General features: G+C 39.7%; 1 protein-coding gene across 1 annotated transcript in view; it reads left to right on the top strand.

Annotated features, from left to right (window-relative positions):
- GCSAML (germinal center associated signaling and motility like) overlaps positions 1-13970 on the top strand; it is a 25165-nt gene that overhangs the window by 7786 nt on the left and 3409 nt on the right. Inside the window, exons 3-5 of the mRNA XM_027765732.1 lie at positions 5029-5078; positions 12772-12800; positions 13851-13967. Coding sequence (XP_027621533.1) covers positions 5029-5078; positions 12772-12800; positions 13851-13967 — 196 coding nt within the window. The remainder of the gene's footprint in view (positions 1-5028; positions 5079-12771; positions 12801-13850; positions 13968-13970) is intronic.

The raw sequence follows: 13970 nt of genomic DNA, 5'->3' as shown, positions 1-13970 counted from the left end.
TACCTACACACTCCCCACACAAAAGAAGGAGCTGACTAAATGTGTCCACACTCAGGGACTGTGATGTAAGCGTGCTTGTTCTGTGGTGGTTTGCAGGTGGAGACAAGAGAGAAGACCTGGTGCTGTTACTGAACCAAGGTTCTCTTGGGCTGCCATGTATCAGTTCTGTACAATATGACTTAAACTAAGCATTTAATTTTGGCATTAAACTTAGGCTTTTGTTTTGTCATGCCTAAAATGAGATATGCATTAGAAGTTATTCCTTAGTTCTTTACTGTTAAAGGAAATGAAGTTTTAGGGTTTTTAAGTACCAGGAAGTCTATTAAGATAGGAAACAACTAACTGAAGAGAAGTTAAGTGACTTTAGGGTGTCCCTACCGAAGGTTTTCCTACCCCGCCTCCCAGTCAGCTAGGATTCTAGGCCTGTGCATTAGCTCCTACCATGTTCATGTGGCCTGGGAACTAAACCCAGGCCTCCAAGTGGCTTCCAGCCCCTCCAGAGGTGGCACCACATCTATTCCAAGACTCATGGAAATTAACTAGCAATCTGAGTAAGAAAGATCTGAACTATTCGACTATCATAGACAATTGCGGTCAAATGTACATCTTACGTGGGCTACAATTGAATTCAACTTTATTTTTTAGCTTTCACTGGATAATACTTTTTGAATAAAGTTGCATTTACATCTTCTTGAGTCAATTTTGGTTGTTTTATTTTTACCAGAATACCATTCATTTAATTCATAACTTTAAATGTATTTATAAGAATAATGGTAGGACCTCTTTCAAGTAATTTAGCTTTTAAAATTTAGGTATACAGAGGTATAACAAAAAAAAATTAAACTTTCATGTATACAGTGTGATAGATTTTTTAGCAAAATACTTACAGTCATGTAACCTATCAGGTCAAGGCATCGGGCGTTCCTGCCACCCTCCCCCTCAGCCCCTGGCAACCACCAATCTGATTTCCGTTTTGCTTTTTTCCAGGACGCCGTAGTATCACTGCACTTATCTTTATTGCATTCTTACTGTTGGTTTCCTTAGTTTCCTTTTTAAAAGTTGTTGACATTCTAATTGTTTTGCATTCAAACTTTTTTGTTTGCTTTTCATTTTTATTGTTTAGAGATGGGAACATGTAAACATATAAACTTTCCTCTAAATAATATTTTATCTGTGTACTATGTGTTATTAAAAATACAATGGTTAGCCAACATTTATATTTATTTTTTAAATAAAAATATTATTATATTGAAAAATACCTTTACTAATTTTTACACATTTCACATAAAATTATTTATATTTACAATAGTGGACTTGTTCTAATTTCTTTTATATCTCTGATAGTTTTTTTCACTATCTTTATGGTCCTTTTATTCTAGAAAAGAGACAGTAATTAAATAACTATGTGCATAATAAAACATTTCATTTCTTTCTTTTGTGTTTTTAAATATATTTTTATACATTCAATCACTGCATATCATTACAGCATGCAAAATGAGTGTTTCCAGCATGAATACGCTGTGTATTAGTGCAGTCAGAGATATCGTCATACACATCATCAACAGACCAACATTCAAATATCAGCATGAATTCAATCACTGCATATCATTACAGCATGCAAAATGAGTGTTTCCAGCATGAATACGCTGTGTATTAGTGCAGTCAGAGATATTGTCATACAAATTATCAAGACCATTTCCCATTTTTGTGTCCCTTAAACAATCTGCTGCTTTTCCTCCTCGACTCCCTCCCTCTCACCTTCTCCATTCCCCACCCTTCTCCCCCACAGTCCCTGGTATCCACAATTGCTCTTTATGCTTTGATATTTCTTCTGGTTCTGAGTAGTTTCTAAATCTCAAACGTTGTTTTATATCCTTAAATGTAATTTTGATTTTATTTCATTGCAGTAAGTATCTGTGTGGTCTGTGCCATTTTTGTGCATTTCAATGAAGTCTGACATGTATGAACTTTGAACAACTATAGTCTCTAAATTTTGGTTTCTTTTTAACACAGTCTTAAAGTACTATAATTTTAGATTGTAGTTGTGGATAAACAAAACAAAACAATACCTACTCACTAGCGCAAAACCTGGCTGACACTAACTCTCAATAAATACCAGCTACCATTATGTTTATTAAGCTCACAGAATTTGAAAACATGAAATTTATCTTACAGAAGCTTTATTACTTGTGTATTTTAGATATTCTTGGTCCTGTTTTTTTACTTATCAGCTGAGGAAAACTAATAATGTGCTATTTTGTGAGTTACTGTTCATATTTTCTTTTCTGCTTTCTATCAGTCTACCTATTTTTCTTTTTTTTTTGGAGAGGTTTTTTTGCTATAGGGCGCGTGTGCTCGCCAGACAGACAGAGAGAGACATAGAGACAGAAAGTGAGAAATCACCCCCCAGGTGGGATGGTCACGCAGCAATCCCTTCTCCTCCATTCTCCTCTCGGGATCTTGGGCACACACGCACACGCGCCCGGCGTGAGTTTTAAGCCACCGGGTCCGGGACACGAACCGTGGTCGACTACGTGGGAGTCCAGCGACATAGTCATTACACTAACTACTGGTTCCCAGCCTACCTATTTTGATGTGTAACAATTCATGACTAGCAGGTATCTGTGGATTTTAATCTTTGTTGTGCCATTTTCTGTTGGGCTCTTTTTCTGAAATGAGGGAAGGATGATTTACTAAAGTATTTTATCTTCTAATGTGAGAAGGTCCATGTAATGGAAAATCAGGGCTTGATGAGGAAATAGCAGGCAACTCCCTCAGTCAGCGAGGAAGAGACTGTGAGTTCATTTCCGCAGAGTGTCTGGCTGTTTCCCTTAGCAGCGTCATCAGCCGTGCACATTCTGAGTAAAGGAGCAGACTGGGTGGTCCAAATGACGCTGTCTGCTCCCCACTGTCTGGAGCCAGCACCTGGGGCCAGGGGCAGGCAGGCTGAGTCCTGCTGAGCACTCTCACTGGGCTTCTAGCTGTCTCTTCCTAGGACAGCTGTCACTGGCTCAGAGTTGACACGACCTAATTTTATCTTAATTACCTGTGTAAAGACTGTGTCTCCAATAAAATAACATTCTGAAGTCCTGAGCATTAGCCTTTAAGCACAAAAATTTTGAGGGGGACACAAGTTAGTCCATGAAACTACAGGAAATTGAAGTGAATACCTAGACATTCTGGAATTAGTGTCATTGTCCAGAGCGAAAGGACCTATGCATGCCCTACAGTACTTAAGGAGTAGAGAACCTGCAGCAGGGGCCGGAGCCCGCAGCCTGGGTTCAGACCAGCCTGGACTCCGCTGCACCTCACAGGTCAAACGACAAAGGCTGAATTCTCTGTCCTCTGACACCTTAACAATATGACTGCATTGTTTTGAATCTCAAATTTGGTAGTACAGTACTGCTTGCTTGATTTTTCCGTAAAGGACTCACAAGTTTACATTCTCTGAGTACTAAGATACCTAGCTACATATTTTCTTTCTTTGAAGACCGATGGGTTTTGTGTGGCACTCTGCTCTCCACACCTGTGGGACCAGCTCCCTGTCCAGCTGTGGAGCTTCCCCCCAACCGTGACATTCTGATGTATCCCACACTGTAAATGACCACACACAGGCGTGACAACTGTGCGCTCACGCTCTGCACGGCTCCTACTTTTATTTTTGTGGCTGGGCCATTGGAGATCTACCCAAGAGGCAAGATTCAAGCACCCAATGTATCATTGCTGACTATGGCCTCCATATTTCAGTGTCTCATATGCTCTGCTTCTTTCCCCTGTGAAATTAAGTTTCAGATTCAAGTTATTTCAGGACTTTTTAAAAATTACATTTTTTAATACTTTTGTTTGAAGTGTATAAATTCGCTTTACAAGCTAAGTGATGCATAGCGATCGAATGTATAAAGGAAATTAAAATAACATAAAACATATTAAGAAGAAAAGAATACTTTTATTTATTCAACTCTCATTTTCGATCACGTAAGAGCACTTATGTGCATGCTTCACCTTCCTTCTCGTAATTATTGCCCTTTCTCTGCCCACTCCTCTGCTTACTGTGCATTTCGAGCATGCTTTGCACACCATTGCTGTGTTTGGGGGCTTAGTTTACTTATTGCTGCTTTTAACATTGTAATGTCTCTAAAGATTTCATCATTCCTAGCATTATTTGTCTCATTTAGGCTAGCCCACTTACTAATTACCAGTGATGAACAGATATTATCATTTATCTGCCTTTGACATATTGTTTCTGTGTTTTTGTTTTATTTTGTAACTTCATGCTTAATACTTTGATAGAAGCAGATCATTTGTGTACATGTGTGTACATGAGTGTATGCAGGTGTGCACATTTAAGGAGAGTGCACTAGAGAAATGGGACGAGACCCAGCTCTGACCTTGGTGTGTTTTAGACTACCTCCTCCGGGCACCTCTCTGTGTGTGGACTGTCTTTGAGGCGGGCAGGTTATTATGGGCAGCATCTTCTATTGCCTCTTCATTTCCTCTTCAGATCTTCTTCTGGGAGACAGGAATGGAAGGTGATGTGGTGGCAACACAGTGCTCCTGGGGCCCCTCTGCCGTGTGTGGGTTGCATTCCTGTGGAGTTCTGCTCTACTTCCCATCATTGCCCCTCACTGACTACTATCTGTCACTCTGTTTGTTGTTAGCATTTGTAGGACCCTCTTGTTTAGCTTAAAAATTTATACATTCCCAATGAGAACAGCAGAGAACTAAACTGACTTTCAATCTTCTCCCTAGAGTTTTCCAGTTCCATTATTTTATGCACATGTTCTTCATACATGTGATAAAGCACATGGTCTGATAATCTAGGAATTCCTTGGCTTTAGGATGTATAGAACTTTATTCTTCACTTTTTATAGTTTCCCTATAGTTTCATGATGGCTCGAAAGACTCTAGATAAGCAGACTTTAAATTACATTTAACATTTGCTTTAAATCTAATAATAATTTTATGTCGGGGTGGTAGAATGCGTCAGAGCACCTCAGACATCTCATATTGTCATCTTGTCCCTCGTAGGCAGGAAACGACTGCATCTGAACGAGAACTTCAGCATCAACACGTGAAAAGTAAGTCATTGCTTCATGATACACTTTATGGTAGGAAAGAGTATTAACATCCAGATTGTTGGATATTCTTTTGATTTTATTTTTAAGTTTGAAGAAGATGCTGCTTAGAGTTCTTATTGCCTGATCAAAACTGATGATATTATTCCTTGTATTAGAATAATAGTTCATTTATTTTGAGAGGCACTTTATAAACTTCCATGGGAAGTAACTAAGGAAAATCCTACTCATTTGAATTTATATACTGGTCTTTCAAACAGGAGCACTTTGAATATTAGTTGGTGGTAAAAAATGTAACTTTTTTGAGAGATCTTTTTGCTGTAGGGCATGTGCACTCACTGGAGAGACAGAGAGACAGAAAGTGAGAAATCATCCCCCAGGGATGGCCACACCACAATCTCTCTCCATTCTCCTCTCAGGATTTTGGGCACACCCCCACACGCACCCAGTGTTAGTTTCAAGCGTCCAGATCTGGGATTCAACCCACAGTCGGCCATGTGGGAGTCCAGCACTTTGACCACCATGTCACCTGAAGGCCCCTGGAATTTCTTTTATGCTGTTTTCCATAGTATCCAGGTGTAGTACTCATGTAATTACTCAAAATGGTCAGTTCTGTCTCTGTAGATAGTTCTGTCTAAAGGAGACTCACTGTCTTTTTTTGTTTAAGTTTTACTGGGATATAATTGACATATAAAAATCATACATACTCAAGGCGTACAATGTGACGATCAGGCATTGTACACATTGTTTGAAGACTGTCAAATGAAACTAACTCATACTCGCCGCCATACCTAGTTGCCATTTTGGTTCTAGTACTGCCACTCCACTTAACAAATTTCATGAGCTTTGAAATAAATTTGTTCCATCAAAAATTACTGTGACCATAAATAAAGTAACATATTTAAAAAGCATCATAGTTATCATGTAAGATTATTATATTATACAATTATTTCAACTGAGTGTGTATGTATGTAGTCGTACTAAACCACAGTATAAAGCACATTGCTAACTGTGGGTCATGTTCAAAAAAGTTGAATGCCGGGACCAGCAGTTAGCGTAATGGCTATGTCGCTGGACTCCCACGTAGTCGACCGTGGTTCAAGTCCCGGACCCAGTGGCTTAAACTCACACCGGGCGCGTATGCGTGCGTGCCCAAGATCCCGAGACGAGAGTGGAGGAGAAGGGATTGTGGCGTGGTCATCCCCCCTGCGGGGTGATTTCCTGCTTTCTGTCTCTCTGTCTCTCTCTGTCTGTCTGGCGTGCGCACACGCCCTATAGCAAAAACCTCTCAAAAAAAAAAAAAGTTGAATGCCTATTCAACTAATTTGCCTTTTTTTCCCGAGAGATTTTTGCTATAGGGTGCATGAGCTCACCAGAGAGACAGAGACAGAAAGCAAGAAATCACCTCCCGGGGGAATGGCCACATGGCAGTCCCTCCTCCATTCTCCTCTTGGAATCTTGGGTACACACGCACATGTGCCTGGCATGAGTTTTAAGTCGTTGGGTCTAGGATTCAAACTGTGGTCAACAACATGGCAGTCTAGCAACGTAACCATTATACCATCTGCTGGTGCCTTTTTGCCCATTTTTTAATTGACTTATTCATTTTTTTGCAGGTGAACTGTCTGAGTCCCCTATGGATTCTGACGATCAGTCGTTTGCCTGGGTCTTAATCTGCAGATTTTTCTTCCCTGCTGATAAGTGTCTCTTCACGCTAATCGTTGCTTCCTTTCCTGTGTAGCAGCATTACAGCTTGATAAAATTCCTCTTGTCTGTTTTGGGGATTATTGCCTGTGCTTTAGGGGTCTTATTTCAGAAATCTTTGCCTACTCCAAGAGTTTTTCCTAAGTTTTCTACCAGTAGTTTTATAGTTTGAGACTTTACATTTAATTCTTTGACCCATTTGAGTTGGTTCCTGTTAATGTTTTTTTATTTGATTATCACAGCTTTGTAATGTATTTTGGAGTCAGGAAGTAAGATACCTCCTACTCCACTCTTCTTGTACAGGATTGCTTTGGCAATACGAGGTCTTTTATGACTTCAGATAAATTCTATGATTTTTTTTCTAAGTATGTGAAGACTAGCTCTGTAAATTTGATTAGGATTGCATTAAATTAGTAGATTAATTTGGGTAGGACTTATATTTTGATTATAGTAATTCTTCTAATCCAGGAGCATGGGATGTCTTTCCACTTTTTAGTGTCTTTTTTTGTTTGTTTCTTTTTTTTATTTTTTAGCTTTTTATAGTTTTTATTGTAGAAGTCTCTGAGTTTTTCTGGTAGGTTTGTTGCTAGATATGTTACACTTTTTGTGGCTAGTATAAAGGGGATTGTTTTCGGGAACCAGCAGTTAGCGTAATGGCTATGTCGCTGGACTCCCACATAGTCGACCGCGGTTCGTGTCCCGGACCCGGTGGCTTAAAAACTCACGCCGGGCGCATGTGCGTGCGTGCCCAAGATCCCGAGAGGAGAATGGAGGAGAAGGGATTGTGGCGTGACCATCCCCCCTGGGGGGTGATTTCTCGCTTTCTGTCTCTATGTCTCTCTCTGTCTGTCTGGCGAGCGCACGCGCCCTACAGTGAAAATCTCTCCCCCCCCCAAAAAAAAAACTCAAAAAAAAAAAAAGGGGATTGTTTTCTTCAATTCTACTCAGTCTGCTTCTTGTTCATGGATAGAAATGCTATAGATGTTTATACGTAGATTTTGTATCCTGCTACTTTACTATATTCATTTAAGCCTACCAGGAGTTTTCTGTGGATTCTTTTGGATTTTCTATGTATATAATCACATCAGCTGCAAATATAGTTTCACTTCTTCTTCCTTATCTGAATGCTTTTTATTTTAGTCTCTTGTCTGATTGCATTGGCTAGGACTTCCAGTACTGTATTGAGAAGGAGTGGAGAAAGTGGGCAGCCTTGTCTTGTTTCAGTTTTCAGTGGAAAAGCTTTGAGCTTTTCCCCATTCAGTATGATGTTAGCTATGTGTTTTTCACATATGGCTGTTATTGTGTTGAGAAATGTCCCTTCTATGTCAATTTTGCTGAGAATCTTAATAATTAAGGGTTGTTGTATTTTATAAAATGCTTTCTCTGCATTGATTGATATGATCATATGATTTTTATCCCTCTTTATGATAAAACATGGTGTATTACATTTATGGTTTTGTATACGTTGAGTCCTCCTTGCATCCAAAGAATAAAGCCTACCTGGTTGTGATGTATAATCTTTGTAATGTGTCATTGGATATGATTTGCTAGCATCTTGTCGAGAATTTTGCATCTGTGTTCATCAGGGATATTGGTCTGTAGTTTTCATTTTTTGTAATGTCTTTGTCTGTTTCGGGGATGAGGGTGATGGAGGGAGGCTTCATAAAATGAATTTGGGAGGGTTCCTTCCTTTTGGATCTTTAGAAATAGTTTGAGTAGAATGGGGGTTAACTCTTCTTTAAAAGTTTTATAGAATTCAGAAATGAAGTCATCAGGACCTGAGCTTTTCTCTTTTGGGAAGTTATTTATTACTGACTCAATTTCATACCATACCTGACAATATTATCCTTCAAATGGGAATAAAAAATAAAATCATTTTTCAGACAAGTAAAAACTGAAAGAATTTACTAATTCTACACCAGCTCTTTAAGACCAAAGGGAGTACTATATCAGGAAAGCTAAAGATAGACAAACAGAAATTAAAGAACAAAAAACAACCAAGAAAAATGTTTAACAAAATGGCAGGGTCACATTTGAAAATGTTGATAATAATTTGAATATTAATGGATTAAATTCTCTAGTCAAAAGACACAGATTGTATGAGTGGATGAAAACCCAGAAGCCCTCTATTTGGTGCCAACAAGAATGGCACCTCTTGGAAAAGGACATGAAGACACTAAAGTGGAGAACTGGAAAAATATACTTCATGCAAATGGAAATCAAAAAAAGGCTAGAGTCATGATATCAGACATAATAGCTTTTTTTTTTTTAAGAGGATTTTGCTAGCCAGACAGACAGAGAGAGACAGAGAGATAGAAAGTGAGAAATCACTCCCCAGAGGAGATGGCCATGCCACAATCCCTTCTCCTCCATTCTCCTCTTGGGATCTTGGACACGCACGCACATATGCCCGGCATGAGTTTAAGCCACCGGGTCCGGGACGCAAACTGCGGTCGACTACGTGGGAGTCCAGTGACATAGCCATTATGCTAACTGCTGGTCCCAGACATAATAGCTTTAAGACAGAAACGGTAAGAAGAGACAAAGAAGGACATTATATAGTACTGCCAGGGCTAATTCACCAGGAAGTACAACACAGACAAATCTCCCATGCTGATGATTGTCTCTTCACTCTAATTGATGTTTCCTTTCCCTGTGTAGCCACATTTCAGCTTGATATAACTCCTCTTGTCTGTTTTGGGATTATTGCGTGTGTTTTAGGGGTCTTATTTCAGAAATCTCTGCCTACTCCAATCCTGGAACACCCAAAAACATGAAAGAAAAATGACTTGATCTAAAGGGAAAGAAAGACTACAACCCAATAATCCTCGGGGGCGGGGGGGGTCTCAACATCCCACTGTTTCCTCTGGACAGACTGTCCAGACAAAAAATAAGCAAAGAGATAAAGGATCTAAATGACACCGTAGATGAGATGGACTTGACAGACATCTATAGACCTTTCCACCTAACCACAGTATATATTTTTCTTACCCCTGCATGGAACCTTTTTGATGCTTGACCACATGATAAGGCACAAAACCAGCCTTTACAGATTCAAAGGCACAGAAACTATACCCAGCATATTTTTTTTCTTACCCCTGCATGGAACCTTTTTGATGCTTGACCACATGATAAGGCACAAAACCAGCCTTTACAGATTCAAAGGCACAGAAACTATACCCAGCATATTTTCAGACCCTGATGGAATTAAACTTGAAATTATTTTCCAAAAAAAAAAAAAAAGCCTTGAAAATACACAAACATATGAAAATTAAACAACCTACTCCTGGGGGCCAGCAGGTGGCATGATGGTTGAGACGCTGGATTCCCACATTGCTGACCATGGTTTGAGTCCTGAACCTGGTGGCTAGCTTTCTCACCTCCCCCCCCCCTCTGGTCAAATTAAATAATAATGATAATGAATAAGATCAAATAAGTAATTATTTTAAAAAAACAACAAACTACTTCTGAAAGACTTCACGACCACTGAAGAATTAAGACTGAAATCAAAAGATTAATTGAGACCAGGGATAATGAGTACATGAGTTTCCAGAATCTATGGACACAATGCAAACAGTCACAAAGGAGAGCTCATGGAAATCAGTGCACAGAGGAGAAAGGTGGAAAGGTGGCACGTGGACAACCTAACGACACACCTCAGGGACCTGGAAAAACAACCACCCCCCAAACAAAAACAAAAAAGAAATGCCAGGAGAAAATAAATAATAAAGATCTGAGCAGAAATAAATGGAATAGAGAATAAATAAATAATACCAAAAATAAATGAAACCAAAAGCTGTTTTTTTCAGAAGATAAAATTGACCCACAATTAATTAGACTAATAAGAACAGAAAAAGGAACTAGATAAATCAAATTTGCAATGAAACAGGCACTATTACAAGAAGTATGACAGAGATACAAAAGATCGCTAGGAAATACTGTGAGTGACTATATGCCAACAAACAAGAAAACCTGGATGAGCTGGACACATTTCTGGACACCTACAATCTTCCAAGACTGAGTGAGAAAGACATAGAAAGCCCAAATAGACCCAAGGAGACACTTCCAAGGCAGTTTTCTTGGTCCTTTGCTCCGTCCTTTAACCACAAACTTATGGTCTTGATTGTATCGTGCTTTCTGTTTATGTGATCTGAAAGAACTAGATCAGAAGTCAGACTTTCCATTCTTGTCTTCCCATGATGGTCTGCCAGGCAGGTCTTAAGACTGACCTCTTTAATTGAGGCGATTACAGGTGAACCTTTTGCCATCTGTGCTGGGGAACCACTTTTGTCGCACCATTTTTACGGCAGGTGGTATGTGCTTGACCTCTAAACCAACTGGCCTCCAACGGCACGAAGCCCAGGCGCTCCTGCCCTCGCAGTCCTTTCTATGTTCTATGGTACCAGCTGCTGCAGTTCAGTCATGATTGTTGGGCCAAACTGCAGAAAAGACGTTTCGGACTACTAATGACTTACACGTCATAACAGGGTTACCAGGTTTACTAAAAAACAAGTTACACTTGCATTTAAGAAAATACTGCATGTTTGCTAATGGGTATTTCAGATCTGGAGAAAAGTTCTTTGCCATTTTAGCAGACTGCATTGACGCTAGCATTCACTACGGTTACTGTAACACCCTAAGGCTCCCACGTGTGTAATTTAACTATGGTAGAAGGAATAAGGCCTCCAAATATATCCGCGTTTGCACCTCAAGAGCCTGTGAATTTTTTTGTTGTTTCTTTTTGACAAAAGAGACTTTTCAGGAGTGATTAAGTTAGAGATCTTGAGGTGAGAGGTTTTCCTGGATAATCCAGGTGAGCAAAATCAAATTACGAAAGTCTTCAAAAGGTGGAGAAAGGACAAAGAAGAGACAGTGTCAGAGTGGCGTAGCAGGAGGAACCTCAGCCAGCCATCACGGGTCTTCATCCCTCACACTGCCGGTGAGGGCGGCTGCTGTGGTCTAAGGAAAGAGGGAAGCCTCAGGATGCTGAAAAAGGCAGCGTGCTCCATGTTTTAACCTGAGACCTAGCGTGATAGTCCCTGAATTCACTTCAGCAGTGGCAACCACTTCACCCAGTTGTCTAAGTTCTTTGTGCCCTTCACACTGACAACTGGCTAATCAAGTTGTATTCGGGCTTCATCATTTTCCTAGTTTATGACCAAAACAATGTGAAGCAGAACATAATTGTTTAATTACTACATATGGTTACATTTACAAGGACATATATGATTAGATGGAAAAATACGTTGTTTTATATTTGAAATCAGTGTGTTGAATATGACTTTTTGTGAAGAAAAATTGCTATTAGAAATTCTTGGTTTCTCTTGTTTTACACAACCTGTTTAGCTAGTTTAAGATGGTCTAAGGTTCTGCTAAGAATCTCTATCAAGATTATTCGGTTTATACAAGAAGTAAACAAATTTCTTCTTTTAAAAAGGGATGGTTGCCATCTTTAGCATTCTCTTATCTCCCTGATGTTCTAGCTCATGATCACTTTAGTATTCACAAGTGCAATCAACCCAAATCTGTATATTTGTATTTAATTTGAAGAAATTATTATTTCTATGCCTAAGTCTATCATGACTATTTATATTTAAGGCTTACATGATTTTCCTATGAAAATCTTTATGGAACTCATGTCTTAAATTTACAACCATAATCATTCCTTAGTCGTTCCCGTATTTCATTGTCATGACATGCTGTGGACAATATTGTGTCACCAAATTCCAAACCTACTCAGCAGACTTGATGTCTCATTTACGAAGCAAGCCTCGTGGAGATGCTAGCCCAGGGCACTGTCCTTCCCGAGCTTGTCATCCAGCCTGGGGAGCTTCAACAGCAAGTGGGAGTATGCCAGATATTTAAAGAATCCGTCTTTGGCAGTGTTTTTAGTATGTTCCATCTCTTTTCTTTTTCTTTTCCTTGAACCTGTAATGGTCCAGAAGTCTCACAATGCTTTCCTCTTTTTTTTTTTTTTTTTTTTTTCCTCCAGGTCAAGAAATTTCATCCAGTTCTAATCAGGTAATGAAACAGTCAAACAAACAAATGAAACATCTGAACAAACCTTCATTACTTTGAAAAATGTCAAAAAATAGATTATTTTTATTCAAGTGTAGCATCCATCTTCTTTTAGTTAAAATTTCAAATATACTTTAAAAATCTTTCGAATTTTAAATAATTTAGTTGGTAATTTTAATGCAGGAATAAAAAATTAAAAAATTTAAAAGTATTTTAATTAATCTAGATAATTCAAAAATTCTTGTGGCGATCCCAATTCTGCTGTCTTGTAATTTTACATTTCAAAGTTATAACAAAGGCAGATGAAATCAAGTAAATTTACACCTAATCTGACTATCACAAGACATGAACTCTTTTTAGTTTTCCACATTTTTACCAGTCCTTATGTCCAAGAACGAGCATTTATATTTACGAACATGGTGGACATCAACAACATGGGAACATTTTTTTCTTGTAATATTATACCATGAGCATTTTATTGATTTAATTAGAATACATCATTGTTTTAATTTTTCTCTCTTTCATACTCTGTGAAATTAAAATGGCTTGAAGTCTAGGGACCAGCAGTTAGCATAATGGCTATGTCCCTAAACTCCCATGTAGTCCCGGACCTGTTGGCTTAAACTTACACCAGGCGCGTGTGTGTGTGCCCAAGATCCCGAGAGGAGAATGGAGGAGAAGGGATTGCAGTGTGGCCATCCCCGCTGGGGGGTGATTTCTCGCTTTCTGTCTCTGTCTCTTTCTAGAGAGCACACACGCCCTCTAGCAAAAACCTCTCCAAAAAAATGGCTTGAAGTCTAGACTTTATTTTATCTTATAAAATGTGTTGCACGTGGCTAGGGTAATTACTTATTGAGGTCAGACTGGTACGCATGTCGCTTCTCCGCGTGGGACCTAAGCATGGAAGTGCTTTCTCCAGAGAGCGCCCTTCTCCCTCCCTGTGGTGGAAGCGGCAGCAGAATGGGCCCTCCCGTGGAACAGTTTGTGCCCAGACAGGCTTGAGGCCCCGGCCTGAGCCAGGCCCGGCTGACCCGCTGCCCCCCTCTGCGGCAGGACGCCCCGGACGGCAGCTCGGAGGAGGTGTGCTACACGGTCATCAGCCACAGCCCGCCGCGCACGCCCTCGCGCAGCTCCAGCGACCCGGCCTACGAGAACGTGGGCGCCGGGAGGGCG

Source organism: Tupaia chinensis, unplaced genomic scaffold (assembly GCF_000334495.1).
Source record: "Tupaia chinensis unplaced genomic scaffold, TupChi_1.0 Scaffold139513_1, whole genome shotgun sequence".
In the NCBI taxonomy this organism is placed as follows: domain Eukaryota; kingdom Metazoa; phylum Chordata; class Mammalia; order Scandentia; family Tupaiidae; genus Tupaia; species Tupaia belangeri.
This window is presented reverse-complemented; position numbering and strand designations above follow the sequence as displayed.